Source organism: Stegodyphus dumicola, chromosome 4, assembly GCF_044657685.1.
Source record: "Stegodyphus dumicola isolate Sdum_Otavi_A_Nest chromosome 4, ASM4465768v1".
Classification (NCBI taxonomy): domain Eukaryota; kingdom Metazoa; phylum Arthropoda; class Arachnida; order Araneae; family Eresidae; genus Stegodyphus; species Stegodyphus dumicola.
Window position 1 is genome coordinate 24818858 of NC_140771.1, and position 27707 is coordinate 24846564.

Below are 27707 nucleotides of genomic sequence, written 5' to 3' on the forward strand. Positions count from 1 at the left end.
TATAAATAATCTTCACGAATTTATTAGTCCAAAGTGGCAATTTGCTCTGAAGAACTATTATTTTCGTGAAGAACTATTATTTGGTGCTGCTGCGCGATGCGCTAGCCACTACGCCACCGGGCCTCACACTTTTCAAATTGTTGCCACCAAATATTATCGTACTGTATTATATTTAAAGAAATTAAATAATGAAGAATTTGCATAAATGCATTTATGTTTCTAGCATTGTGATAAAACAACGGTACCTAGAGCTATCCAGTTTTCAATAACGTAATCCTACTGCAAATATGGGCATCTGGAAGCCCAAATTTAAAATTTGGTATTTGTTTTATTATTAATTTCATATTTTGTAAAAATTTAACGAATTTTTGATTAACAAACTCAACGATTTCAAAGCGAGCAAGGGGAACGTTGTACAGAAAAAAAAATTTTTATCTCCAGCTTATTATTATCCATATCTCATTATTTTCCGATACACGAGAGACTGTGTATCGGAAATTCTAAAGATATGCTCAATTTAAAATTATTTTGCGATATTGCTCTTGAACTGATTTTATGGTTTAAATGCGAAGAACATGATATTTAATAAAAGAAAAAAGGTAACACACAAAATAGTTTAAAAAAAAAAAAAAAAAAAAAAAAAAACGCCCCTTTGAACGTAATTTAAAATCTGAAACCTTTCAGATTTTCTTTTTTCTTCCATTTGTTTTCGAGAGAAACATTTAAAATAAAAATTAAGTCTTTTATCAGACTGGGCCCGGAAAATGGAAATAACAATTCTAAATGTGTGAACCATCCCGCCTTTTGACAGGTTATTCAGTTTGGAAAGCCCCTGCGCAAGACGCATTGCGCGTTTGTAGAACTGAAACTCTCGGGCAATTTGCGTCATCACTTTCTCTCTCTCTCCGAAAACAGAAACACTTCCTTCCGCTAAAGATTGTGGATAAGTGCAGGAGTCGCCTTTCTTCCACCTGTAAGTCTTCAGTTGCTGACGTAAGACTTAAGCTGATAAGATTTCGTCACTTATCTTCAGTCTCTTTACAGGTAAGATCCAACGTTCTGTTTCTCGCGTTTTTGAAAGGGGCTAGTCAAGAGATAATTTGGGAAGAAATTTAGTGTCCTTTCGATGAAGGAGAGGTGTTTCCGCCCAAAAGAGGTTTCAGAGTAAATATTTTCTGTATTACTAATGCCAACGCGCAGTAGTGTTTCCCAGTGAAAATTGAATGTGGATTTTTATCACTTTCAGTAGCAAAATTCTGGAATTACAAATAGAATTTTTGTTCTAAATAAGTAAAATAAATAAAAATCTCCCCCCCCCCCCCTCTATAGCTTTGCAACTTTAAAATTTATTTTATCTAAGCAAAGCATTGATAATTGCGAGAAAATATACTCAGAAAGTTGTAAAAATAAATTTTAAGAGAAATGCATAAAATAAACGCAGTGCTCAGTTAGTTTTTCCTCGGAAAGCTTTTTTAAAATTTAGTTTAATGTTTGAAATCTAAATTTATACATAAGGCATAGCATTTTTTTTTTTTAAATTATTATTATTTTTTGTTGGAGATGCATTTGTTATTGTTACTATTATTATACTAGGACGTAATCTTTGAGCATTTATCTTGTTAATTGTCATTAACATGATGCATCTATGTATACATCTATTTATCTTTTTCTTTCTTTCTATGTGTGTATATATAAGCAAAAAAGTAAAATGATTGTCATTTACCAATGATAAATAAAAAATAACTGAATTAATATTCGAAAGATGACCAATAATTCAAGCTGAACGTTGCAATAGTTAATACAATATAATAATTTTTTAAGTTAAAAATATAAATAAGAATATATAAATGCAAAAATAGTGTAAAGTTTTCGTGCGACTATGTGGTATCAAAGGAGAGTAAAATCGCTAAATTATATCATAGAATCTATAATATTCATTGTTCATGTAAAGTAAAAAATATTTAAAGATAAGCAGCTAATTTTCCTATTATTGATGAATTCAATTTAATTTTCAGGAGATATTTTATTTGTTTGTGGATAACAATTAATAGTTATCCATTTACAATAATCAACATTAATTCCTATTTTCAAGAATCTATATTTATTTATTTATTTTAACGTACAGAAATTTACATTTATTCAATTACAATTATGTCATCTTCTGAAACATAGCCATAAAGCTCTAAACTTAGAATTCCAGCCTGAATTTCTTGCGACTCCATTTGCTGTAGACTATTGGCTCTGATATATCATGTCTAGCAATACAGCTCTCCTTAAACGAGTACTTCTTGTCCTTGTAGCCAACAAATAGTACGTTGTAGTTGTCAGTGATTTCATCCTCCCAAGAATTCTTCATTTAAGTCACGATCTTTTGCAAAATTGTCGTACTCGAATTGCCATTTTCGGACATTTAACTTCCTTTTCGGTGAAAGCTGTATGATTCTTGCCCCGGGTATCTTCTATAATTTCTTTCTTCTAATTGATGGGATAGCACTTTTTTTTTTTTTTTTTTTTTTTTTTGTCTTACTTCAAAATGTTATTCCATTTAAATTTTTGAAAACTTACTAGACTGGAATGGCAACACAAACTATTAAGAATGATGGACTACACGAAAATTTCAGGTACAAAACTCAGAAAATTCTTTATTTTACACGAGTATTTTAAGCACGTTTGATATAACACAAGACATATTAAATTATTAAGATTCTTATAGCCACAATTACATCTCTTCAGTATTAAGTGCATGTTGAATCTGTACTCCAGATGATAATTTAGTAATAAGTCTGCCTGACGAGTTTAACTAGGGCTTATTTTACGAATTGGTCCTATTTTCGGGAAAATTCAGCATCAGACATTCATGGCTGCCTATTTTAGATTGAATGCGTTTGCGGAGAAATTTATATGGGGAAATGATTCGCATTTACATTACTTATGAATAATTTAATTTTTGAAAAATTTATCAATGGATATTCTTATTAACTAAATTCAGTTCTTAATAATTCATTTAATTTAATTGCACATGTATTCTCGTTATGTCATTAAATGCTTAGAAATCGTATTTCTTTGGAAGAAATACATTCAAAATGTTAAATCTTGAATAATGCATCGGCTTAATATTTAATAATGACTATAATATAAAAAACATGACAGTGATCGGAAAAGTAACTTTATTCATAAATTTACACGTAAAAAAAAGGAAGTCATGTGCATACAAGTATAATTTAAGGCGAAAATGATTCAAATTCAAGTGATGCATTTTACTTAGAATTCACAATAAACCCTTGAAGTTAGAGCCATTTTTCTGTTTGCATAGATAAATGCGATGACATATATTCGCAGAAATACGTTACAGAACTCCCCTAAAACGGCAGAATAATTTCCATTCGAACCTTTATTTATAGTTTTTTAAACTTTTCAACCTTAAAAGCTATCTGTGACTGCGCATCGAAAGAAACATTTCTGAGAATCTTCGCTTTCGGGATACCTGATTAGTTGACATACGCGTAAACCAATTTTTTGGTGTACGAACGGCTTCAAGTAAAACATTTTCGCTTGATTTGCAAAATGGCGCACGTAGTACATAGCCGAGACATCGGTTCAAGCGAGATATTTTCCAGCTAGGAACCTTCCCGTTTAAACCAATGGTAGAAGAAGAGAAAGAAACTTGTTTTTCTTCAAATTTCTTTTAGCGTTGCTCGTCGCTACATGTGATAACACCATGAAGCGTGTTTAAACTACCCGCTGTTAAAGTTTACCGCTGTACCTATGCTACACCAAAGAACGTCTGTCTGAACATCTGTCCTCTGTTTTAAATAATTCCGTACGAAGACAGTGAGGAGTCCGGAGTCGTTAGACTTAACGGCATCCTGGGGACCAAAGGTCGCCTAGGAAGTTATCCTGTCTTTGAATAATGATTTTAGCTTTTTCACTGATGTGAAAACCGTGTATGCAGTTGCGCCTTCGTGTTAAAAATGAGCTGAAATTACAAATTTGAATCCTCAATTATAATAAAACTATCTGTAAATTTATGAATAAAGCGATTTTTGGATCACCCTGTATAACATTTACATGAAATAACATTTCGAGATGTTTTGAAGTAATCAAATTCCTAATTTATAGTGCAACTTATAGCGCATAAAGCACTATATAGTTGCACTATATGAAGCGTGTTAAAATTTAGTTTACAGTGCGTAAAGCACATGAGTTAAGTACTTATGTACTTACTGTTTTTAATTAGCGAGTTTAGCATCTTGGTAAAGTAAAAAGTTTTGCCACTGGGAAAAATTTGTTAGGTCTTGTACACAAGCAGTTCAATGAAATAAATGCATAGCTACATGAATAATTAAGTCCCCCCCCCTTTTTTTTTTTCACTAAATAAAAGCATAAGTCTTCACGGGACGATCACTTATGATGAAATAGTATTATAGAATATTTTCGCTTTTACCGTTTGGCGCTGCTATTTTTAACAGCTCAGTCGTTTTCAATATGTGATTTTATGTTCTGTATCCTGAATTTACTAGCTTAGTAACATGCCACTGCAATCAATGATAAATATCCTGAATTCTTGGCTGTTATTTCTTAGCTAATAGGCTAATCGTAACTGTTTAGCTTTAAATTGTTTCAAATATTAAACTGGAATCAAGATACGCAGATGGTAGATTTTAAGTGTTTATATTTATTACTTTCTGAAATTTCATGGCTAAAGTCTCTTAGGAGTTAAACTATAATTTAAAAATTCCGAGTAGCAAATTTATTTATTTACACTCATGTTCATAAATTAAGGATAATTCGGAGTCACGCGGAAATAGAACTCTAAATTATATATATCACCTGTAAAATCACTACACACATCCTCAAGAATCATATGCAAATTTCAGGAAGTAGCTAGATGACACCGATGGTACGTCACAATGACGAGACTGTAAGAGAGTGATATATAAGGAATACAGGCAAAAAAGTAAAATTGTTCGCAGGCGCTTTATAAGCATTTCAGTGCAATAACCGAATAGTTATGACACAAAGGACGCATTTGGATGATTTTTTACGTGGTGGAATTATCGGCCGTCTGGAATGTGGGCGTACCCAACTGGAAGTATCAGACGAACTTGGAATTGCCCAGAGTGTCATCTTCAGGCTTTAGCAACGATTCCAAGATGATGGTAATGTGAGTAGACGTTACAGCACAGGTCGGCCCAGAGTTACAACGCCGAATGAGGACCGGTATTTGGCAGTTACTGCCAAAAGAAACAGGCGGAGCACAGCCTCAGACCTGTCTCGTCAGCTCTCTTCAGCCACTGGTACGACAATTTCAAGGCAGACCGTGTACAGACGCTTAGGGCAGATTGGTCTATATGTTCTATATGCTCGTAGAACTGTCAGATGCGTTCCACTTACTGCAACTCACTGCAGCCTTTGTGGACACCGCAACAGTGGGCTTGTGTGATGTTTTCCGACGAGTTCAGGTTTAGCTTGCAGTCTGATTCTCGCCGGACTTTCATACGGAGAGCTCCAGGTACCCGTTACCACCAAGAAAACATCATTGAACGCAACACCGTAACGGTGTCGTTACGGTGGTGCAGGAGTGCTCGTTTGGAGTGGAATTATTCTGGGTTCCAGAACTGATCTGCATGTTCAAATTGGAACCATGACAAGCATGACTATCGGGACGTCATTCTGGACCAACATGTAGGTTTGTTTCCCAGCGCCATGGGCGCACAATTTGTGTTTATGGATGACAACGCCCGTTCTCACCGTGCAAACATCGTAAGCGAATGCCTTCAATCGGAGGATATCACCCGTATGAACTGGCCAGCATTCTCACCGGACTTGAATCCAGTAGAGCACGTGTGGGATATGCTTGGCCGACGAGTTGCAGCCCGTCAACCTCCTCCTACATGTCTACCGGAACTTCGGAGAGCATTGCTCTTTGAGTGATGTAATATCCCCCAAGATCAGATCGATAATTTGATACTCAGCATGCCTAGGCGTTGTACGGACTGTTTTGTATCGTCTGGGAGACATACAATGCATTAACAATCATACCAACCATGTAATATTGGTTTTTTGTAAATAGGTGTTTTTTGTAATTTGCTCCAGGGAGAAAAAATCGCTAATTTTTTTAATAATATAAAACATATAGCATCTTTTTTTGTTCTTTACCTTTTGTTTAATAAATAAGCTTTACAAATGAGTCAAATTTGTTTTGCTTCTAACTCTTCCTTTGCCTGATTTTGCATTATCCTTAATTTATGGACATGAGTGTATTATAATTATTATTTATTTATTTTATCAAATAATAATTTATTTATAATTAATTAATTAATTTCATTGAATAATAATTTATTTATTTACCTTATTAAATAATTTAATATAATTATTATTAGTCCAAAGGATCTTTTGTCCCTGAAGAACTATTGTTTTCGTGTTGCGATTTTGCGTTGGTTCACTATAAATGTTCGTTTCACTTTTCAAACTGTTGCCACCAAATGTTAGAGTCCTGCATTATATTTGAAGAAATTAAATAATGAAAAATCTGCATAAATATATGTATATTTCTCGCACTGTGATAAAACAACGGTACATGGAGCCATCGAATTTTGAATGATGTAATCCTACTGCGAATATGGGCATGTGGAAGCCCAAATTTGAAATTTGGAATTTGTTTTATGATCGATTTCATATTTTCTAAAACTTTAGCGAATTTTTGATTAACAAACTCAAGGATTACAAAGCGAGCAATGGCAACGTTTTACAGAAAAAACATTTTTATCTCCAGCGTGCGAGACTTTATATCGGAAATTCTAAAGCGGGGGATATGCTCAATTAAAAACTATTTTGTGATATTGCTCTTAAACTGAATTTTATGGTTTAGTGCGGAAAATGTGATATTTAATAAATAAAGGTAACAGGCAAAATGTTAAAAAAAGCCCATTTGGACGCAATTTAAAATCTGAAACCTTCAGATTTTTATCCTTTTTTTATTTTTTTAAATTTTTATTATAATTTTGGTTTAAGGTTTTGGCACAAGTAGTAGAAGAATGAAACGGTAAGTCAGGTAACCAACTTGGCGGAATCCAATATTTTTTTTTTCCCACAAAATGGAAGACGTTTTTCGATCCTTCATAGTTCAAAATTGCTAGATATTATAACAGAAAAGATGTCGCGTTTCGTTACGAAGAGCGTTATCCTGTCTAGTAAGGGAGAAAGGCATCAACTCTAAGATACAATAATAATCAACCAAATCTGTTTTAAGCTCATGGAGTGAATTTGTAAATTTCTTACAAACCATGCCGCTTTCGTGATAGTTCTCAAATCAGTAGTTTGTAAAATGGGTATTTTCTTTCGAAAACTTCAAGCCATCGCTCCCCATGTTATAATCGGTCTTATCATAGTTAGATAAAAGAGTCTTCTTTTGAGAGTGGTAGTTTATCGTCTCATGCCAGTGTAAATACTTCATTTATCTTGCGTAAGGTACGAGATTTATAATGTATAATGTATGGCAGCAGAAACGTCTTTTATCAATTGACTAATTAATAAAAGTTGATATAAATGCGAGTAAAAGCGAATACAACGGCAGTGCTAGTGCTAAATTGTTTGTTATATGGTACGATCTTTGAGTTTTCTAAATTCTAAAAGTTCTGCCTCCTGGTCTGCGACACCGGTTCTGGCGTCACCCTGAAGACTTTTTACTATCGAAAAGAGTCAAAATATTAACTAATAAGATGCTTGCATTACATTTAAATGGCTAAGCTTGTCATTCTTTCCAAAGTAAACATGTGAAAGAAAATAACGATCAACGGACCTGTCATAATAAGACTGGTTACTGTTCTTGTTTCGAAATTGTATGCTTATTATTTTTAAATGGCTAAACGCTCATTCTTTCCAAAGTAAGCATGTCAAAGAGTAACGATCAACGGACTTGTCATAATTAGATTGGCTACCGTTCTTGTTTCGAAATTCTATGCTTATTATTTTTAAATGGCTAAACGGCCATTCATTCTAAAGTAAGCATGTCAAAGAAATAACGATCAACGGACCTGTCGTTATTAGACTGGCTACCGTTCTTGTTTCGAAACTGCATATTTGCATCACTCAAACTACTTTTTGAAAATCATGCTGTTCTTTGCAGTCATCACGCAAAAAAGTATTTTCAGCATTTCTGTTTTCTCACGTACGGGAATACTTCGCTTTAGTACGTTTCGAAAACGTCATTGCGCTTTTTTCCTTCTTTCAATTCGGGAATAATCTTCCATTCAATTACCACCAGGGCTGTGGAGTCGGTAGGGAAAATGACCGACTCCGACTTCTGAAATTTTAAATTTAAAGAATCCGACTTCTTCATATACATGTAAACATATACACATCTATTACGGCTTATTTTTGTTAATATAAAAGAAGTAATAGATGCTACAGAGAAAAAAAACGATAACAAATTATTTATATTAATTCGCATTTGTTATGAAATAGAAAAACTGGCATTAGTAATTTCTAAGAAACAGTATAGCTTGGGCAAGATTTTCTTTGTTGGAGGACCGTAGATCTGGGAACAGTCTTTGAAGATTAACTTGAGTAGGAGGAAGAGCTGTTACTGTTAAGGCTGCTTCTTTTAACTTTTCAGGTAGATTTTTATGAATTCTAAAAGAGGTGTCTTGCAAGAGGAATCATATTTCTCTATTTCTTCAAAGACTGTGTAGAAATAATGTTTGTATTTTTTTATTTTTATATCTCTAAGCTCTTGCTCTTTAATTTTCATTCGCTTTGCCTTAACCTTTTCAATATTATCCAAATATTTCTCGAAATATAATTCGTCACTAGAAGAGGATTATAGAAACACATGCAAAATAAACAGTTGAAATGGCTGCAATTTGGCTGTACTGATTTGAATACTTCAATTGTTCTGAGAATAAGTTCATTCTTCGTGAAAGTTCATAGATGGCTTTCTTTGCCTTTTTAATTTGTTGGAGTAGCGTTGTTCCCCATATTTCTCATCAACTGAAAATATCTGGTGAATAGTTGCAAAGAGATTGCTACAACAACATCCGCCAGCCAGCACGACACATAAACTCTAACATAGAAGTTGTCACCGAAAGCTAAAGTTGCTCGAAACTGCCATCCTCCATCCTGAAACTGCCATCTTGAAATCAATTCGATTCCATTCCAAGCTCTGTAATAGCTGCTGGTGTTGCCCGATGCGTATGCCTGGAGTACTGATTTCTGAAAGTTATGTAATTCAAAATCATGTAAAATCTTAATAATTCTTCCTTCCATTACAATGTATTAAGTAAATATAATTACGCCCAATGCTTTCTTTTATGGTTCAGAAATTTTAATAAAAAGAAGTGTTTGTTCCGTAGATCAATCTTATTAATTCCCAGATAATTTTGACATAACAATCGTCCATGCAAAATAAACAGTTGTTATAGCTATAATAAAAATTTTAAAAAGCAGTGCTATAAATACATATACTAACATTTCTTTCACAGAATTATGGCTGAGATTCCCGTAGATTCTTTGCTACAGTGCCTCGTGGAATGTTCCCAGAAAGCAGCAAAGATAGCTCAGATTTTTCGAGACGAGGAGGACCTATTTGGATTGCTGGTGGAGAGGAAATCAGATATAAAGAAGAATAAACAGCTGATCCAAGATTATAAGACACTGGCTGACGTACTGGTGCAAGAGACCATCAAGAAGGATGTCGGCGAAAAAGTAAGTAGTATCTCCTCCACGGTGCATATTTACGAAACTGATGATGATGAGGTAATAATAAGGATATCAGTGTATAGCTTAATAATAGTCTGTACAAAGAAAACAATGAAGTAAAAGAGGTGATGCATAAATTGTTGCATTGTTAAACACATGAAATCTTTCCTTGCGGAATCCAGACATTATGAAGCATTCGGACACTTCCTCTGAAAATTATAAGATTTGATGACATAACTTCACTTCTATTGGTATCAATTCCAAATGCCGTACTTTTGGTTACTTTTCACTCTTCTTTGTATTGCTCAGAAAGTCATATATAAGGTAATTACACTGGTGTGCAAAAATTAAGGACAGGACGGTTTTTTCAATATAACTTTGTACAAAAGCTTTCCAAATCAACACATTTAATACCGTAAGATCCCCAATACGTAAGGACATGAGTAATGTAAGCAACACTTACTAAAAGAGAAATCAGAGGGATAAAAAAAAAGCTTTATTGAAAAAGTAGCATGGAGCGCAATGCGACTGAAGGCCGAAACATCCCTGTGATGGGTGTCCAGCAAGAAACATCCGGTCTTTAATAGGGGATATGATCTCCCCTGACTGCTATGCAAGTTTCACAGCGTCTGCCCATGCTGAGAATGAGGATGTCAATGAGTTGTTGAGACATTGCTGCCCATTCGTCTTGCAGCGCCAATCGAAGCTCCGGAATCGTTACTGGTGGTAAGGTACGAGCTGCCAAGCGTCTGCCTAGAAAATCCCATACATGCTCGATGGGACTGAGATCCGGAGATCGTGCCGGCCAATCCATACGTTCGGCAACTACTGTGCGATGACATGATGCATTGTCGTCCATGAAAAGGAACTGCGGACCCATAGCGCCTCTAAAAAGACGCACATATGGAAGAAGAATCTCGTTACAATAACGGGTCCCGTTGGCTGAACCTGCGTCGAAGATGTGAAGGTCTGTATGACTACCAAGCATGATGTCTCCCCAAACGAGAACACCGCCACCTCCATACCTGACCCTTTCAATGATGTTCGAGGGATGATTGCGGCTTCCCCGCTCTCTCCAGATGAGTATGCGATGAGAATCGCTACTCAGACTGAATCTGCACTCATCTGTAAAGAGTACTCGTACCCATTCATTGTCTCTCCAATTCCGGTGTTCTCGGCACCACAGAGAACGCCTTCTCCGATGGGCAGGCGTTAGAGGTACACACCGTACAGGGCGTCGTGCAAACAGACCACCACCGTGAAGTCTTCTGGCCACGGTAAAACGCGATATCGGTCGTCCAGTCGCCTGTTTCGTGTGTCTAGCGATTTCTCCCGCTGTCTGCCGCCTGTTTCTTCTGGCCTGTAAGGCAATATACCGGTCATCTGCGGGTGTGGTTCCTCGTGGACGACCACTACTAAACCCCCGGATAGCTGTTCCTGTAGTTTGAAATTGTCTCCAAAGTCGTGAAACGATGCTGTGAACAATTCCGAACTCTGCAGCCACACTTGTCATACTGCGGCCTTCCTCCAACTTCCCAATGATTCGACCTCGGGTAAAAGCATCCAGATGTCGTCTAACAGATTGATTATTCGCCATTTCTCGCTGAGGCAGCAACTCGGTGTGATTTTAACTGCTATACGGCGTGCAATCTCTTTGCCAGAAATACTGATCTTACACCGACAACATGCTTTATACTACTCAGACACTCCCCCATTACGTCTACCTGCATATCTGCGCATGTGCTACCGTACATCACCTTACTTAATCTCCTGATTGGTCTTTCTGTCCGCTCTGCCTCTTCGTTCATCTGATATGCTAATTTTTCGACTTCGTCCTTAATTTTTGCACACCAGTGTATATTAAATAAATTATAAGCAGTTTTCCCCTTTCTTTGATCATTGTAGTTCCCAGCTGTGAAATCAAAAATTCAAGGAGAGGAACAGAATCAGTTTCAGAACGCACTTGGAGAATCAATATTAGTAGAGCTGACAGACTCTCCAGATGACACAGTGAACTTACTGTACAAAGTTTTAGACGGAAGAGAGAATGTTGCGAAACGCCTTGCTTCAGTTGTGCATTCCTCGAAAGCAATGGACACAAAAGAATATTCTTCCAGCTCAACTATTCCTGCTGATACAATAGGAATATGGATTGATCCTATAGGTAATATTTATTCTCAGAAATTGAATTCAGTATAGTTGCATTTTCTTTAGCAGTTTTTTTTTTAATCTTTCAGTTTTCTTATTCGGAATTTTAGTACTCATATGCTGTATAGTTCCGCAACAGTAATTAAAGAGGATTTTAAAAACGAATAAATGTACTGTTCCAAGTGTTCCATAAATGTTGTATGTCCCACAAAAGTCCAGCATCTTACAGATTGGAAATCGTACTCGTGTATGCAAGATCTATCATAGTAGTTCTTTTAATTAATGTACAAGAACTGAAATATGCCTCATTGTCCATATTGAATTTGGACCAGAAGCAAAACCCAAAAACTAGAAGATGGCTCAGTCATGCCATTATCTGAGATCTTTTAGAGGTTTCCCAATATTCTCTAGGATATTGCTCAAAGAATCATCAAGAAGTCACTTTTCTGTTTAACCATCATTTTATTCTCAATGTCCATAAATTTCTAATGATTCCCATGGATAAATAAATCAAACGTATTTCCTTAAATTTTTCTATCAAGCAATTTTCAGCTTGCATTTGAACAGCATCCATTTCCCTTCCAGTAACTACACCTTTTGGTTCATTCGATGGCTACCTCGTGATCACCGGAACCACCTGCAACATTTGTAATTACTACATTACATGAAGCAGTTTCTGTTTAGATGGAAAATGTAACGCATACGCTTTCTTTTGTTTTGCTAAGTCGACCAGTGTAGCAGCTAGTGAAAGTCATGTCAAGTCTCCATTAATGAGAGGAAAATCAATATACCTTATCCATAGATTTTCATATTTAATGGCTCTGCCTTCAACGATGCCTCCGGAGTCGTTCATTGTACTAGGAGATATGTACTCTGACACCTTTGGGTGTATAAAATACACGAACCTGGGGTTACTATAACCTATGGGAGTGGGACAAGGTCTACAACTCCGTTAATCGAATCGGCGTCGAATGCCTATCTGGCAGGTACAAAATTTGACGAGTAGTCTTTTACCTTCACAAGCTCTACTCCCTTTGTGATGTGCTAGAGGAAATATTTTTAATCCATCGCCCTGAGGGTGGAGGGCCCGAGTTGTGCGGTGTACATGAAAGCTTAACGACCTATGAGCTTTATGTCTAAGTGTTTCAATGGATAAGCCGTGCAGTGGGCCTCTCAAAGTGTCCGAAACGTGCAATCATATTATTATAGCTTTAATGATGTATTGCGGTAGAGGTTAAATAGTTATTTGATCTTGAGCTATTAATCGTTTAGATTGCAGTTTGTTACCGTTAACTCTGAATACTGATAATTCGTCTTTAGAATTACGCAGTTCTTTCCTCTTCCAATCTAAGCAAAATTCATACAACCGTGCAAGGTCAGATCCGAGAATGTGCATGACTCTTGGATACTGCAGAAATTGGCTCTTGTATATTGGAGAACGTCAAGATTGCGTCACTGCTCTTAATCTTAGCACTCTGTTTACCACGCACTGACATTCTCTCATTCAGCGTTAGCGTTAAGGCTGGTGGCAGATACAGTGTGTCTGTCCTTGACGTCATATCCCATAGCTGTTATCATTGTGGTATGGAAAACCTGATTTCTCTTCTACATCTTCGCCGTTTATTATCTTCGCCGTGAAGTAAGGATGTTCGAAAAAAGCTTCAGGGGTAATCCCTGCATGTGTGGGAACTTCTGACCCTTGACGTCTTCCTATTGATTATCAAAAATCTCTTTATTCTTCTGAATTAGAGGTAGTGGCACCGTTATATTAAACACCCAAGCATTTAATTTAGTGTTTCTTTACATCTTGAATGATTCAGGTACCTTAATTTTTTTCATTACCTCTGTAATAGTTTTTAATCTCTAATAGAGGAGATAGTCGCAAGAATTCAAGAAAGTTATTGATAAAGATCACCGCTAACAGTCTGATGATCTCTTTGATTTGCGTTCTGGCCGGTCTTTACTTTCTTAGTTTAACAAAAATACTTATGAAAACCCTTACTGTTCGCTATTCAAATTGCTTATTGTGTATCCGCATAGCTAATATAGTCAATAAAATACTGGAGACTCAGTGTATTTCTAACTTCCTCCCCCCCCCAGAGACGCAGTGGAGGATGTAAGTCTTTCTATGCTTCTGTTTCCAGTCAGTCTTTCTATTTCTATGTATCTTTAAGTGCTTCCCCCGGCGTCTTGCTGACGCGCCTTTAGACAAGGCTCTCAAAACATTTTTAGCAAAGCCGTAGATTAGAAGTCATTTACGAAGACCTATATCTGCTCGATTTTTAGCTGAAGGCTGAAATTCGAGCAGATATAGGTATTCGTAGCGAGACAGGTGACAGCTGAGAGCAGAGTCCGGACACCCGATCAACTTACAGAGACATTTCGGGTATGGTCCGGGTCTCGGAACTGTCCCAACTCCCGGCACCCCACTAATTCCTCATCGGGAGTTTGTTGCGTAAACAAAATTTTAAGTTACAGTGCCAAGCAGGGGCAGATGTTCAATGCTTACATACATTATTTGATATTTTGCTAGAATTTGCGTAAGGACAGTACAAACAGTACAAGCGCTACAACACATAATAAGCAATACACTGAGTTACAAGACTATACAGTGAAAATAATAACACTCCGTTATACATATGCTTAGTTGACTACACATTAAACTAATTTGACAGCACATTATATATATTCTAATGTCTGAGGCTTCTTCTTTTAATGATGTGGCTACATGTAACACTTTGGTGACGAAGTCCCATCATTTGGCCTGAAATATCATATCAAATTGTGTTTTAAATACATACATTTAGCACCAGAGCTCCCGATGAAGAATCATTAAGGTATAATTATACAGGATTAAAAATAACAGAGTACAAGATAATATTCTGTCGTAAGGCAAAAATCTGATTAGAATGAGAAGGTTAGGCCAGGATGTTACTCACAGTAGATTCAAGAGCAGCATGTTTGAAACTCTCTTCTCTAATTCCTACATCTTGTTCTTAAATCTTTCACTGACATCAGCAATGCTTACAGTCATAATTTCCCTTACATTTTTGGTATCAGTATTTCAAATGGTTTTCACGCTGTCTACGTTTTTACGTAAGTTTATGCTGAAATATTCATGTCGTCTATGATATCTTGCATGAACTCATTAATCTCGGTTTTCACCAAGCCGTGTAACTCAGTATATAACAGTAGCCGTAAATTCCTTCTATTCCTCTTTTCATGGTTGTTGTCGTGTCTGTGGAAGTTTCTTTTATTTCAGCAGCGCTTCCGGCAGATTCTTCCTCACTAGCAGCTATCACGTGTTTTATCGCTTTCAACATTTCGTTTCTGATTACGGGCATTTCAAGTAATTCCAAGTTTTGATCCAACTGATACGTGCTAGAAGCTCGTAAAAATCCCCAAATAAAAAAAGTCTAATAAAAGGAAAAACATGCAGCTTTGTCGAGTTCTAAGTGATAATAGTTTTCGCAGATGAAGGGAAAAAAAGATAAAACTAGTTAAAGCAGATTGAGAAGATACAGCTTTACTGTTCTTAACAAGGAACGAATGCCAAAGATTTAACTCAAAAATACTAGATCGCTGCAGACGTACAACTTACAAATTGAAAATAATATAGAATTACAAAATCTCTTGCAGAGCAAAGGCAGAAATGATTTGAGTACTTCAATTCACTAAAATTTGTCTTAGCTGACTTATTAGGTTCTTATGCTGGCTATTCTTGATTCAGGGAAAGATTAGATATATCATTATTGGAAAAATCAGTCCTATTCCTTTCAAAAACTTGTTAAGTACCACCATATTTGCAAGAAATAGTCAAATGCTTTCAAATGTTTAGCAACTTTTATATCCCCAGTTCCTTTTAGTGTATACTGTGCTAGCATTAAAATTGTTACACCATAATGAAATGCAGTAACAAAATCATATTAATTTTATGAACACATTATAATTGCAGGATGAAATAATTAAGATTTCGGGTAATATTGAACCACAGAACATGAAAAAATTCGTATATGCCGAGCATTCACCTGTGGACGCAATATCAGCTGTTATATGACTGGACATACAATCGTTACAGGTTATGCAGTCCATGCGCCTTAATTCTATCTCAGAATTCATCTATCGTACTGGAAGGCGGATGTTGTCATACCAAGCTCTCTATAACCAGATACTTTTATCTAGCAAGAAATTTGGAGAAAGCGAAAGGAGAAGCAGGCATCGAGCATCATGTATATTGAGGAAACATAGGACACGGATGGCAACCTGCCGTTTCTCATCTTCCTGTTAGAAAGTGGGGCAACGAAGGCTCCCGAAGATGTGTCACAACCGCAGGCATTAAAGATCTAAGTAATGCCGGGCGCTGTTTAAAGGATATACGAACCAGAGGTGAATGAGATATGTACCCAGTAGCAACCCCAACATCAATACAGATGCCAAACCAATATGGAAATGCAAATGTCTAACGTTTATTTCCCCGCGGTGCCTCAATACACGGATCTTGCTGATGGATTTGGCCATCATTTTCTTCATAGCCCAATGCTCAAAACTTCATCATACCAATGGATTTGGCCATCAGCAAGATTCGTCAGAACAACGACATCATGCCGTATTGATGTGTGTTACTGAAAGTATTGATGTGTGTTACTGAAATTATTTATGTGTGTTACTGAAAGCACCACTGTACAAACTGATCCTGTACCGTTAAGGGAAACCGAAGCAATAATCACCTTTCTGACAATCCATGGCTTTGTAAACGTCATCGCATCGTTTATGTGGAAAATTGCTGCTGTGTTACAAGCCAGTTCCGTGATTTAGAGTATGTGATATAAATGTACAATCCTTAATAGCGATACGGAGAAGATGTCTGTCATTTCGGGTTTTTAGGGGATGACAGGTGAGGGCAGGAGACTGCTTTGAAGAAGGATCTGTTTCCATCTGCAGCCTATAGATAAAATGCATTTAAGGGGACATTGCATTTGTACAGCGATGCATACCGTTCAAACTTTGTGCAAGAAATGACGATTTATACCAGGATATCGTTTTTATCTACCTCTTAACAACATTCTACCACCTCAACGCTCTATTTCTGCACACATATACATTCAGTTGCAAAATCTTCTTATATCGGTTATTTTTTAATAAGTATCTTGAAACTTGAAATCAAAGCATGGATCAAAAGGCTTTATCGTAAACGCGGTTTGAGAAATCAGTTCAGTAAGTGAATAATCAGTACACTATATAACTATTTGCATAATTATTTACGTATGTTAACATATTACTAGCTATTTTAAATTACTCTCAAAACGGAGCTCAACATTCATTACTGAATACCTCGGTTTCATGAGCAATTCTAAAAACGTATGCAACAGTGTTGCCATAAAAGTATGCGAAATATCAAGCACACACTTTAGCGCTGCCTAACGGCCAAATCTGTAAACTCGACATCCTCTACCTGTCTCCACATTTATGCCAGATATTTGTTAATCAACCTGTATAATGTGTTTCAACATTTGAGAGAAAGTGCACTTAATTTCACTTAATTTTTTAATAGATTCTACAGCAGAGTATATTCAAGCTAAAAGTGATGAAACAGAAGATCATAATATACAAACGTATGGATTAAGGTGTGTCTGTGTTCTGATTGGTGTTTATTGCATACAGACTGGAAATCCAATTATAGGAGTGATTAATCAGCCTTTTTACAAGAAAGAAGAAGCATCTTCAGAGTAAGTTACACAATTTTATTCATGATTAAATTTTCGACCTTTCTTATGGAATATGCAGCAAAACCAAAATATGAACAAGATTATTAATTCGAACAAGATTATTAATGTTGTGCGCATGATTTTCGTGCTGCAATTTCATTGTTAGGTGCAATATTTTTGCTTGGTATTAATAATAAGAGTATATATTATTTTAATTTAAAAAGAGAGCTAAAATATATCGGTTCTACTACGTGGAGGAGGGGGGGAAGAAATTCTAAACGCTTATATACATCATCTGTGTTTTCTGAGAACGAAAATAAGGCGAAAAAATTTCTGATCTGTCTTTAAATTAATATCTAAACGGTTAAATACGAACAGAAAGACTAGTAAATCTGAAAATGATTGGAGTGTCAATGATTTAACCATAACTTTATGTCGTAATGGACTCAGTGAAGCACACTAAATGCAGATTTTATATTAATAGAGTTTTATGATAATTGAGGTAACAGTAGTATAACAATAGCCTACCAGCGGCCAAGTGGTGAAATCTCTGAATATTAATAATTAGAGTCGGTAAACGTATCGGTTACAGTTTTCATGCTTTGAATCTGATTATCTAACATGAATATGGTATATGCCTCATATGAATAAATATGAGGCAGTTTTCGTGAAAATGACCTTGATGAAAGCATCCTTTACCTCTGATGAATCGGTCGTAGACACTTAGCCAACAAGTACATTTAGCCAATATGCACATTTAGTTGAGAAAGCGTACATTTAGACAAACATATGCGACAATTTTTTTGTAAAATTTGTCCATATTTATCGAACAAAAAGTCGTACCAAGTATACGGAATGAGAAGGTTTGTGGACAAGTACCATATTTTTGTTTTCACTTAATGTTATGCAGAGTATAGATTTTAAAATGATACAAACTTAGCTTGAGCAAAATAAAAACGATTTTAGCGTGATATGTTAAGGTAAATAGCAAAGAAAGGTAAAAAAGCGTGATATTAGAATTATGAGAGTGTTGAGGAGAGCTAGATTGGAAATTTAATCTCATTAACTAAAGAAGAACTTTTTTTTAATATGAATGTGTTAAGAAATCCAATCTATAAACAGAAGTTTCACGAACAATTTTTATAGAAACAAAACTAAATTTATAATTAAGTGTCCATTTGTGATTAGCTATCAAAAATTTTTTATTTCTCTTTTTCGAACATATGATTCATGTTTCCTGATGAGAAATTTCAACGTTCTTTACCCTGTTGACATCATAGGCCAAAATTCCACAACTGAAATCAGAATGGGATCTGTAAAAAACTAACAACAAATTTTATTGATAGGTGAGAAAATGATTTGAAAGTTGAACTTACAGAAAATCCCAGTTTGTAATTGAAAGAAAGATTAAATACTTGTAAGGATCTTAAGTTTTACTAACGTTTATTTTATTTTAAATCTTTACTATCACTTCTTATTTTCTACTTCCGGCCAGAATTAAAAGCTTTAAATTATTTATGCAAATTTGTCTTGTGAACGCCAAGTACTTAAGTTGTGGCTTTTTGCCAAGCAAGAGAGAGGAAGGAGTTAGTAGAAGCAGGCCGCTTGCCTTAGCAGTTTTACTCGGTTGCTGGTTGCCTTCCAGGCCAGAGGTGTAATCCTCTTGATAATTTTAAACGTATCGTAGTGTTAACAGTTCTCTGTACTACATACGGCCTTTCTGTTAATATACGGCCAATCTTCGAGTAGGCACTTGTTTATTAATCCAAAGTTAGTTTAGTTAGAATTTAGTTAATATTTTTATATTCTTACGTTCAGACCACAAGTGGTTGGTCTCTGTATTCCGAAGTCCGGAAATCTTTGTAAAGAGAGAAAAATAAAGGGTTTTGTATACCCTTCCTGTGTATCTTGTCTACTTCCCACATTTATTGAACATAGCTTTAGTAAGCTCCCTGTTCCGAGTCAGGTCATTGAATGTTCCCCAAGCAAGTAAGGAGGAACACTGAACCTGATATACTTATCGAATAAATATGGGCAAATTTTACTGAAACATTGTCCCATGTATTTATCTATTTGTACGCCTTGTCAGCTAAACGTGCTATCCGTTGCAATCATTACAAAAACTTAACAGGAGGAAAAGTGATAAAATTCTGCTTATAATTTAATTTCTTGTGTAAATGGTTAGAGTATCAATGTAGAGTCGTTAAACGTTACTCAAATGCTTTTATTTATCGAATGTTTATTTCCAATTTTCAGCTATGACAGTTTCTTATTTATTTCAGGTGGGAAAACAAATTCTTTTGGGGCATAAACTACAACACTGAAACTGCGTCTTCCATCACATGGAATGAGGAGGATAAAGAAAGGACGAAAATCATAGTAATTAGCAGTAGTGAAAGTGATGAGTTACAGGATGTTATGAGAACTAAATATACTGTTATCCATGCAGCTGGAGCTGGATATAAAGCCTTACTTGTTGCAACTATGAAAGCAGATTTGTATATTTTATCACAACCAAATACCTATTTTTGGGATACCTGTGGACCCCATGCATTACTTTCTGCAAAAAATGGTGGAATAGTAAATTTTCAAGATAAAACGGCCATCAAGAATAAGGATGAATTAACAAATTTCCAAATTAAATATTTCCCAAATAAAGACGTTACTGGTACTCACAGGTTCCAAAACTTTAAAGGTATCATTGCTTACAGGGACTCTAATGATGTCATAGAATTTTTTAATTTGTTGAGAGAAAATGGATATTATTTTAAAACTTTAAAAAAAAATGAAATAAAATATTTATTGTAGAGATGTCGAATTTTTTTTATTGATTCCACCATATCACTTAACCCTTTCCGGCACGCTACCTTTTAAAGTCGGAGTTTTGATTTAAAAAAAAAAAAAAAAAGATAGGCAGTCTAATTAGGCCTAGAGGAGTACACATGTAAAATTTTGTGAAGATAGCGCTTATCGTTTTAATTCTGTGGGTGTGCCCAAAGTGGGCAACTGATTGAATAGAGCTTTGAAAAGAGTGCTGAAACGAGCATTGTTGTCAATGAACTGACCGATGAGATGCGGAGAAACAAAGAATACTCTCCGTTGTCCTAGATTATCGGTGAGCTCGTTCTGGGCACACCTAGGGTTCGCCGTTTGATTTTAGGCAAGATTTCAAGGTAAAAATTTAAAACTAATACAGAATAAAGAGATTAGCATACAGCCAAAGAAATAACATAGAAATTTCTTTTCAAACATTTCCTTTTATACCCTGAAAAAAATCTGGAAGATTTCTTTGAAAAATGAGGGTCTTAAAAAACTAAACATGGCTAAAATATATGGACTGGTTTGTGTTGAGCTGCCATCTACTATAAATAAAGAAGGTCCAGAGTAACCTATAGTTACCTATAAATCCTTTTTCATTCAATTTTTCTGTGTGCACAGAAGGAAATTTTTAAGTGTGTCCAGACCGGACACACTGCCGCAAAGGGTTAAACAACATCATTGCTCAGTTAATTTGGTTAAGATGTGCTTGAATTGTTTTCTGAAATATTACAAACACTTGCATTTTTATTGATCTATCTTTATTGACAACATCCATTGAAAAAGTAATTATAATAATAGATATTTCGGAAAAAAAGAAAAGAAAATATAAATTCAAATTATAAAATAAAATATCAATTCATAAATTAAAAAAAAATGATTCAAATTTTAAGATTTTATATGATTAAAATAAAGATCAATTCATAAATAAGAGACGTTGAAAATTGTTCTTATTTAGCTATTTATTTGACTTGATAAGCAGCATACTTAAGTGCTAACTACTAACTTTTTATGGATAAGCCTAACTATTAACTATTAGCAATGCTAATTGTTGTGAACTTTATTTCACTAGATCAGGATTTCTTAAACTTTTTTCAGTCGCGACCCCTTTTTATCACCGAGATATTTTTGAGACTCCTAGGACCCTATAATATTTACAAAAATTTTGTGGGACCTCATGAGTATTAACTTTAATTTCTAATTTTAAGACATAGAACAATGTGAAAATTTTAAATAAGTAACAGACGAAATGACAGCGTCACGTGCAAAGCAAGAAAAATGAATTATAAAAAATATATAAAAAGAATGCGTCGAAACGTTTTTCACTTTTTTCTTTGTCTGTATTGTCTTATCGTTATCTATTTTCAGATAGGGAGAAATACCTTATAAGTTCTTAAAAACAATAAATAAATAAAAGTAAAGCAAAATTTTTGGAAACATCATAATAATTGACTATATTACAAACAGAAACGGTATATGTTTTAAAACAACTGGAAGTCTGCAGTATTTTTAGTGAAGTTAAATTAAATTACCTGAATACAAAAGTCACTGAATGCAAAGCGCATGAGGACTATCTACCTGAGGGAGAGCTAACTTTTTGGCAGCTTGAAACAAATGGTTTATATTTACGTTACACAAAATCGCGAAAACTCGGGGCAATCAATCCATTCACGAGCGAAATCTCCAGCTCCTAGCGTAACTGTTCCCTCGGCCATTGTTGGGCACACTGATAATATGTATTTTCTGCATGACGTATAATAGCCTTTTTAGAAGTTTCCTACATGTTGACACCAAATCTACTGTATGTAAGTGTGAAAAATGCACTTATGTTAAAGTAAATGCGGGATTTTGAGCAACCAGAACATCCAATCAATATTTTTTAATTGTAAAATGAACCATGAGGTTAGACATGATAGTTTTCCATCTACAGACTTAAGAAATTCATAAAACTCAATGTGTTGCTGAGCAAATGACAACAAACACATGCTGTCCAACAACGGACACTTTTCTCCGTTGTATGAAATTATTTATTGGTGCACAAATTTAATGCAAGAAGAATGAAGCAGATAGATCCACAAAGAGGCTTTCCAACAACAGTCTCTGATCTTAACAATGTCGATAAAGCTTGCGGGCTTTGAGACCAATCACAACATGTGATGTATATAGACTGCTTTGGAAAACTCGATTATCTGCATCAAGTGTTCATTGCATTTTCATCGAGCAACTGCATGCAAAACGTATGCTATGCGTTGAATGGCCATGTACAAAATGTATTATTATCAGCGATTAGAAAAAGATGTGTTACTTAATAATTGTATTGTAACTATGGACAAATTATGAATGCTTTATTTTGACCCAGAACTGAAAAGTGTTGAATGGTGTCGTTCTAATTTCACTTGAAAAACTGTTAGCGACGCTGTCGGAGAACTAAATTGTAACTACTGGTTCAGAAGCTTGAAGCCTTCAGCCAAAGAATATGTATTCTTTGGCTGAAGAATATAGACTTTCTTTGCTTTAGCAGCTCACTTTTACAGGTGACCGGTATTTGCAACTTAATGCACGTCACAACAGGACTGCAACTCCATCTCAGCTTAGATTAGTACTTATTTCCTTTACAGGGAAAGTATCAGCCACAACAGTAGGCAGAAGGCTGCTTGAAAGATATATATAAAGCTAAGCGATAGGTATTGTGTGTCCCACTTACCTCCCGCCGCCAGAGATCGGGCATTTAATCATGTAAATTGTTTTTAATTATTTTAACTGTATTTGGTTATATTTTTCAATTTTTGATAAAGATATTTTGAGGTTTTTGTGTATTTTTGCCTTGCACCGCGAAGTGAGAACTGAATTAATTGAAGAACTTTATCTCCGATGAAATAAGTTTAAATGAAATGCAGCAAAAAATGCGTAGAATTTAATATTCCGTGCAAAGGAAGTCATGTGGTGTACAAATAAGATTTTTTTCAAATAATTTTCGACTGTATGTTTTTTGAACAATTTTATTCAAAGAATTTTCATAGTTCTGTGATACTGTAATTCTTTCAGCTACCACAAGTAGTGCCTTAGCTGTTTCCAACTTTAAGCAGTGGATTCTAATGAATCAATCATTTATGTTACTGAAATATTGCTCAAATATAGGATTAAAAAAAATTAAACATCATGATAAACATGGCAGAACAAGAAAGCCAAAAAAACTCTTTTTATCTCAGTATTGGATTTACACATTATGACATCATAGATACTAATTTCTTTATAGATGTTCATCATATATTTATCTATTAAGGCTTGTGTATTCAGGTTTTGATAAAATATAACGCAGCTGCTTTGCTTAATAATCTCAACACATATGATCCACTACAAGGCCAGCTTCAAGCCCAAGTTAATAAACAGCAGCCAAGGGCGCAAGCTAAGGTATTCTCACAAGCAACAACTACATAAAAGTACGCTTCATTTTAAACCGCAGGCGTTTATACATTTTTAGAGCAATTTCGATAAATAATTAAAATTAAGCAAATGTTTTGAAGCAAAAATTTCTGAAAACAGCTTATTATTTGAAACAATAAAAATATCATCAGCTGCATCATTTAAATTTATCCTTCTTTTAAAATATCGTATGTAAACAAGCTGTGGTTTGAAAGATATGCTTTTGCGTTTTCCGAAGAAAAGTATGCCTATTGCATAACTGAAAAATATTGTGAAATGCGTGGTATTAAAATTTCCATGTGTAAAATAAGCAACATCAATAATCGTAAAGGGAAAAACTGCCAGTCATTATTTCTATATGGAAATAAGTCTCCAAACGAATACCTGAAAAAGGTAGGTACTGTTTCTAAAGTTACAACAAAAGAAAACAAACAAAAGAGAATCTGTCGCCGCAGAAATCAGTTCCAAAGTCTTTAAATACATCTGTAGCAACAATAAATAAAATAATAAACCAAGATTTACGCCTTAAAAAAGCTACAACTGTAATGTTCACAAGCTATTGCCTAGGCATACGGCTCAGCACAAACCAATTTGTAGAACTCTGTACAAAAACTATTCAGCAGGAGATAAATAGAAATGCATTGTTACCCTCGATGAAGTATTAAGTTTATCTAAATGACTGCAATAAAAGAAAGGTTTGTTATTATCGAAGATGAGAAGAAAAAATGTATTCATCTGGTTCCATCAATTCAAAAAGAAAAAAAAAATTTAAGCAAGGGGTTTATGATTATCGCAGGAATCTCTTACAATGGAAAATTAAAAATAAGGAGAGTGGGGGGAAAAATATTAAAATCAATTCGACTTACTATCAAGCGAAAATTTTAGGTCTGATATTTACAGGACAAATTCCGTTTCTATACCCTGATGACTTTTAAAGAGTGAAACTTTACCAAGAAAAAGGACCAAGTCATACTTTGAAAAGTTCCATTGCATGCCTTAAAAACAAGAAGACTGATACAGAGTTCAACATATTTCCGTGAAGCCTCCTGATGTTTTAAGGTTGTTGATGCTTCACTTAACTATGTATATAAAGTCAGTTAAAAAGACTTCCTCCTTCCGATTTCTCACTATCTTCCAGTATTCCACTAGAGGTTTTACACCTGGACATGAACATCCCATATAATGCAACTGTTTCCAATTTTTTCCTTAATGATTTTGCGGATATGGGATATCTCTAACTCTGAAAAAGCGGCTGCGCAAATCAAACGCGAATTTAGCTATGATGTGTCAATGCATACTTCCTTTATCTCTACATGTCCAGGAACACAGCAGTACAGAATCTGACGTCCACACCTCCTTTAATTTTAGCATTAGAACTTGAATGACTACAGGGTTGTGCGTGTTAGAAAATGTTTCTGAAGCTTTTAAGTGTTCTATGAATCTGTGTAAACTTCTCCGACATAGCTAAGATACGAACAAAAACGCATTATACTATACAGCTATTAAATTCAGAGCTTAGAACTGATCACGTTTACTAAGCAGGCGTCTTTTAAAAGTCTGCCCTCCATGTGGTCACCAATTACAAGTGCTGTTTCAACACAATCAGTTGATTTCACCTCATCTGCATTTACAGGAATGTACAGGGTTTGTCCGGAAAGTAGGAGTGATTTTTTTAAAAGAATATTTTCACAATTTTGACAGATCGACTTGACAGTTTTCAAAATACAGTAAGACCCCGCTTAACGCGGGGGATACGTTCCATCAAAGTAGAGCGTAATGCGAAACAGCGCTAAACGAGGCTATCTTTACATGTAAATATTGGGGTTAGGGGAAGATGGCTAGGAAATTGGTTAGGTATTAAATTTAAAAAGTATGTTTTTTTAATAAAAATAAAACCAAACATTTATTTCTTAAAGCCCAAATTAATACCACATTATTATTTCTTGCAAAAATAAAAACAAAATATAAATAACAAAACGAATATTCTTAAAAAAAAAAAAATAATAAAATTCTAAGTCAGTCATATTTAGTTAGCCTTCCGCGTTTTCAGTGTTCTGCCTTTTTGTGACAAAAGCATCTAATGTTGTTTGCCTTTTTCTTTTGCGTTGTTCTCTTAAAAGTTCTTCATAAACGGATAGAGCATCTCTAACACCACGCCTTACTTTTGAGCTCCTGTCAAAATTCGGATCATTTTCAATGAATTGATCCATTATTTCAGTTATGGTAGACAAACGCCATCGAAAGTTCTTTTTGCTCTTCTTCTGAATCACTGCTGTCGACATTTTTGTTTTCTTCTTGTTCAGTTAATTCCTTGAGCTCATCATTAGAAAGACTAGCCGCTGCTTCTTGAATTATTTCTTCGACATCTTCCACATTTACCCCTTCAAAATATGTCTGTACAATACCGCACCAAACAAGAAATACAAGTACACTCTTTCGGATATGTATTTGAAACCTATCGCTGCATAATATTTCGGGGAATCCCCGTATGCTGCGAGCGATTTCGTGGAATCCCCGGGTTGAAATAAAAGAGCGCTAAACCGAAACAGCGCTAAACGAAACAGCGTTAAGCGGGGTCTTACTGTATACCCCTTCTGCATCAACACAGCACTTCCAGTCGTGCCACCCTTTTCATGACTCTTTTCAATCAGGGGAAATGGAAGAAATCTAAAGGAGCGATATCTGGGCTGTAGAGTGACTTGGGAAGCTGTGTGATGCGATGTTTGGTCAGGAAGTCCATGACAGCAATGGCGATGTGGCTCGGCGCATTGTCGTGATGGAGCCTTCATGATCCAGCGATTGCTGGACGGACACGGGCGACTCGTGTTCCGAGTCTTTAAAGTACAGATATTGCTCAAATTTTGCTAGCGGAAACAGCTACGTGCAACCCGTTTCAATCAGAAGTAAAGGCCAAAACAATTATTCGGGCCTTGGCTAAAAATTTATATTTAGGGAGGGCAACGATTGGTGACAGTACCCTAACTCTCCTGTCCAGCCTTACGGGACTCAACGCACAGCAAAAGCGTTGGCAGTTTCCTCTCCGTGAAAAGCTACAAACAGATATGTAACACCGTTCGAGATCGAGCCCCAATCTCCAAAAATGAAGAACTATTAGGGATAAAAAAATTACAAAAGTAAAAGATAAGAACAGGGGAAAAGGAAACGATAACTAGGGATCTGGGATCGTGATCCCGTCTTACTTCAAGGGTGATTCCCTGAAAGGAACTGAAGGATTCAAGGGTGATTGATACCTTGGGACTGCTTCACTTATGTGAGCCCCCTAAGGGCAATGGCTTGTTTGGAAAAAAAAAAAAAAAAAATTGGCGTCTTGATAAAATTAAGTTCGTGATTTTATTTAGGCATGTATATTCATATATCGACTTTTCACATTTAAATGTGATTTTTATTCATTATTAATTTTTTAGCTTATGTAGTTACTTAAAAATCATCATAAAAAATTAAAACAGTCAACTGCTTTAAAGGATGCACATCTAAAATTAATTTTTTATTTATTCCAGATTCCTGATTATTTTATATGTTTTATAAGATGACGCATCAGCTTTTCTTCTAGCTATGAAGCCAAACTACAGCTGATTTAAATTTTTCGCCTTTAATTTATATATTTTTATTAAAATAGGCAAATAATCATAATGTTCAATATACATTTTAAAATAACTCACCTTTTTTTTAATTTTTTTATTAAACAGCATTTAATTTATTCAAACGTTACAGCTAGTATAAAATTGCAGATTTTATATCAACTGCTATCAATTCCTATATTTATTCTTTACTTCTGTTTTCTTCACGATTTTGCCGTTTTCCTCTTATGAGGTGATATTGCTTATGAAACTGCATCTTGCTCCATTTTGCACAAATTATACAGATCAACAGACTATTATCATCATCTTCAGAAGA

The 27707-nt window shown here is 35.2% G+C and overlaps 1 protein-coding gene across 3 annotated transcripts; it reads left to right on the forward strand.

Annotated features, from left to right (window-relative positions):
- Positions 1-886: 886 nt before the first annotated feature.
- Positions 887-20361, forward strand: Ipp (inositol polyphosphate 1-phosphatase). Of its 3 annotated transcripts, none has more exons than XM_035367409.2 (5): positions 887-1044; positions 9483-9705; positions 11605-11863; positions 17399-17573; positions 19835-20361. In XM_035367409.2, exons 2-5 carry the CDS (start codon positions 9487-9489, stop codon positions 20358-20360), a joined length of 1179 nt encoding a protein of 392 aa, XP_035223300.1. In that variant the 5' UTR covers positions 887-1044; positions 9483-9486; the 3' UTR covers position 20361. The 3 variants fall into 3 exon arrangements, with proteins under 3 accessions (XP_035223300.1, XP_035223291.1, XP_035223306.1); XM_035367400.2 differs by having other exon boundaries at positions 1035-1164; XM_035367415.2 differs by lacking the exon at positions 887-1044 and adding an exon at positions 1061-1156.
- The last annotated feature ends 7346 nt before the right edge of the window (positions 20362-27707 follow it).

Excerpts from the sequence above, each read along its gene's own strand:
- Ipp (XM_035367400.2), top strand. The coding sequence starts at position 1,127 with ATGAAGGAGAGGTGTTTCCGCCCAAAAGAGGTTTCAGA. Across the intron at positions 1,165-9,482 it reads CGCCCAAAAGAGGTTTCAGA|AATTATGGCTGAGATTCCCG; the intron begins GTAAATATTTTC and ends TTTCTTTCACAG. Across the intron at positions 17,574-19,834 it reads AAAGAAGAAGCATCTTCAGA|GTGGGAAAACAAATTCTTTT; the intron begins GTAAGTTACACA and ends TATTTATTTCAG.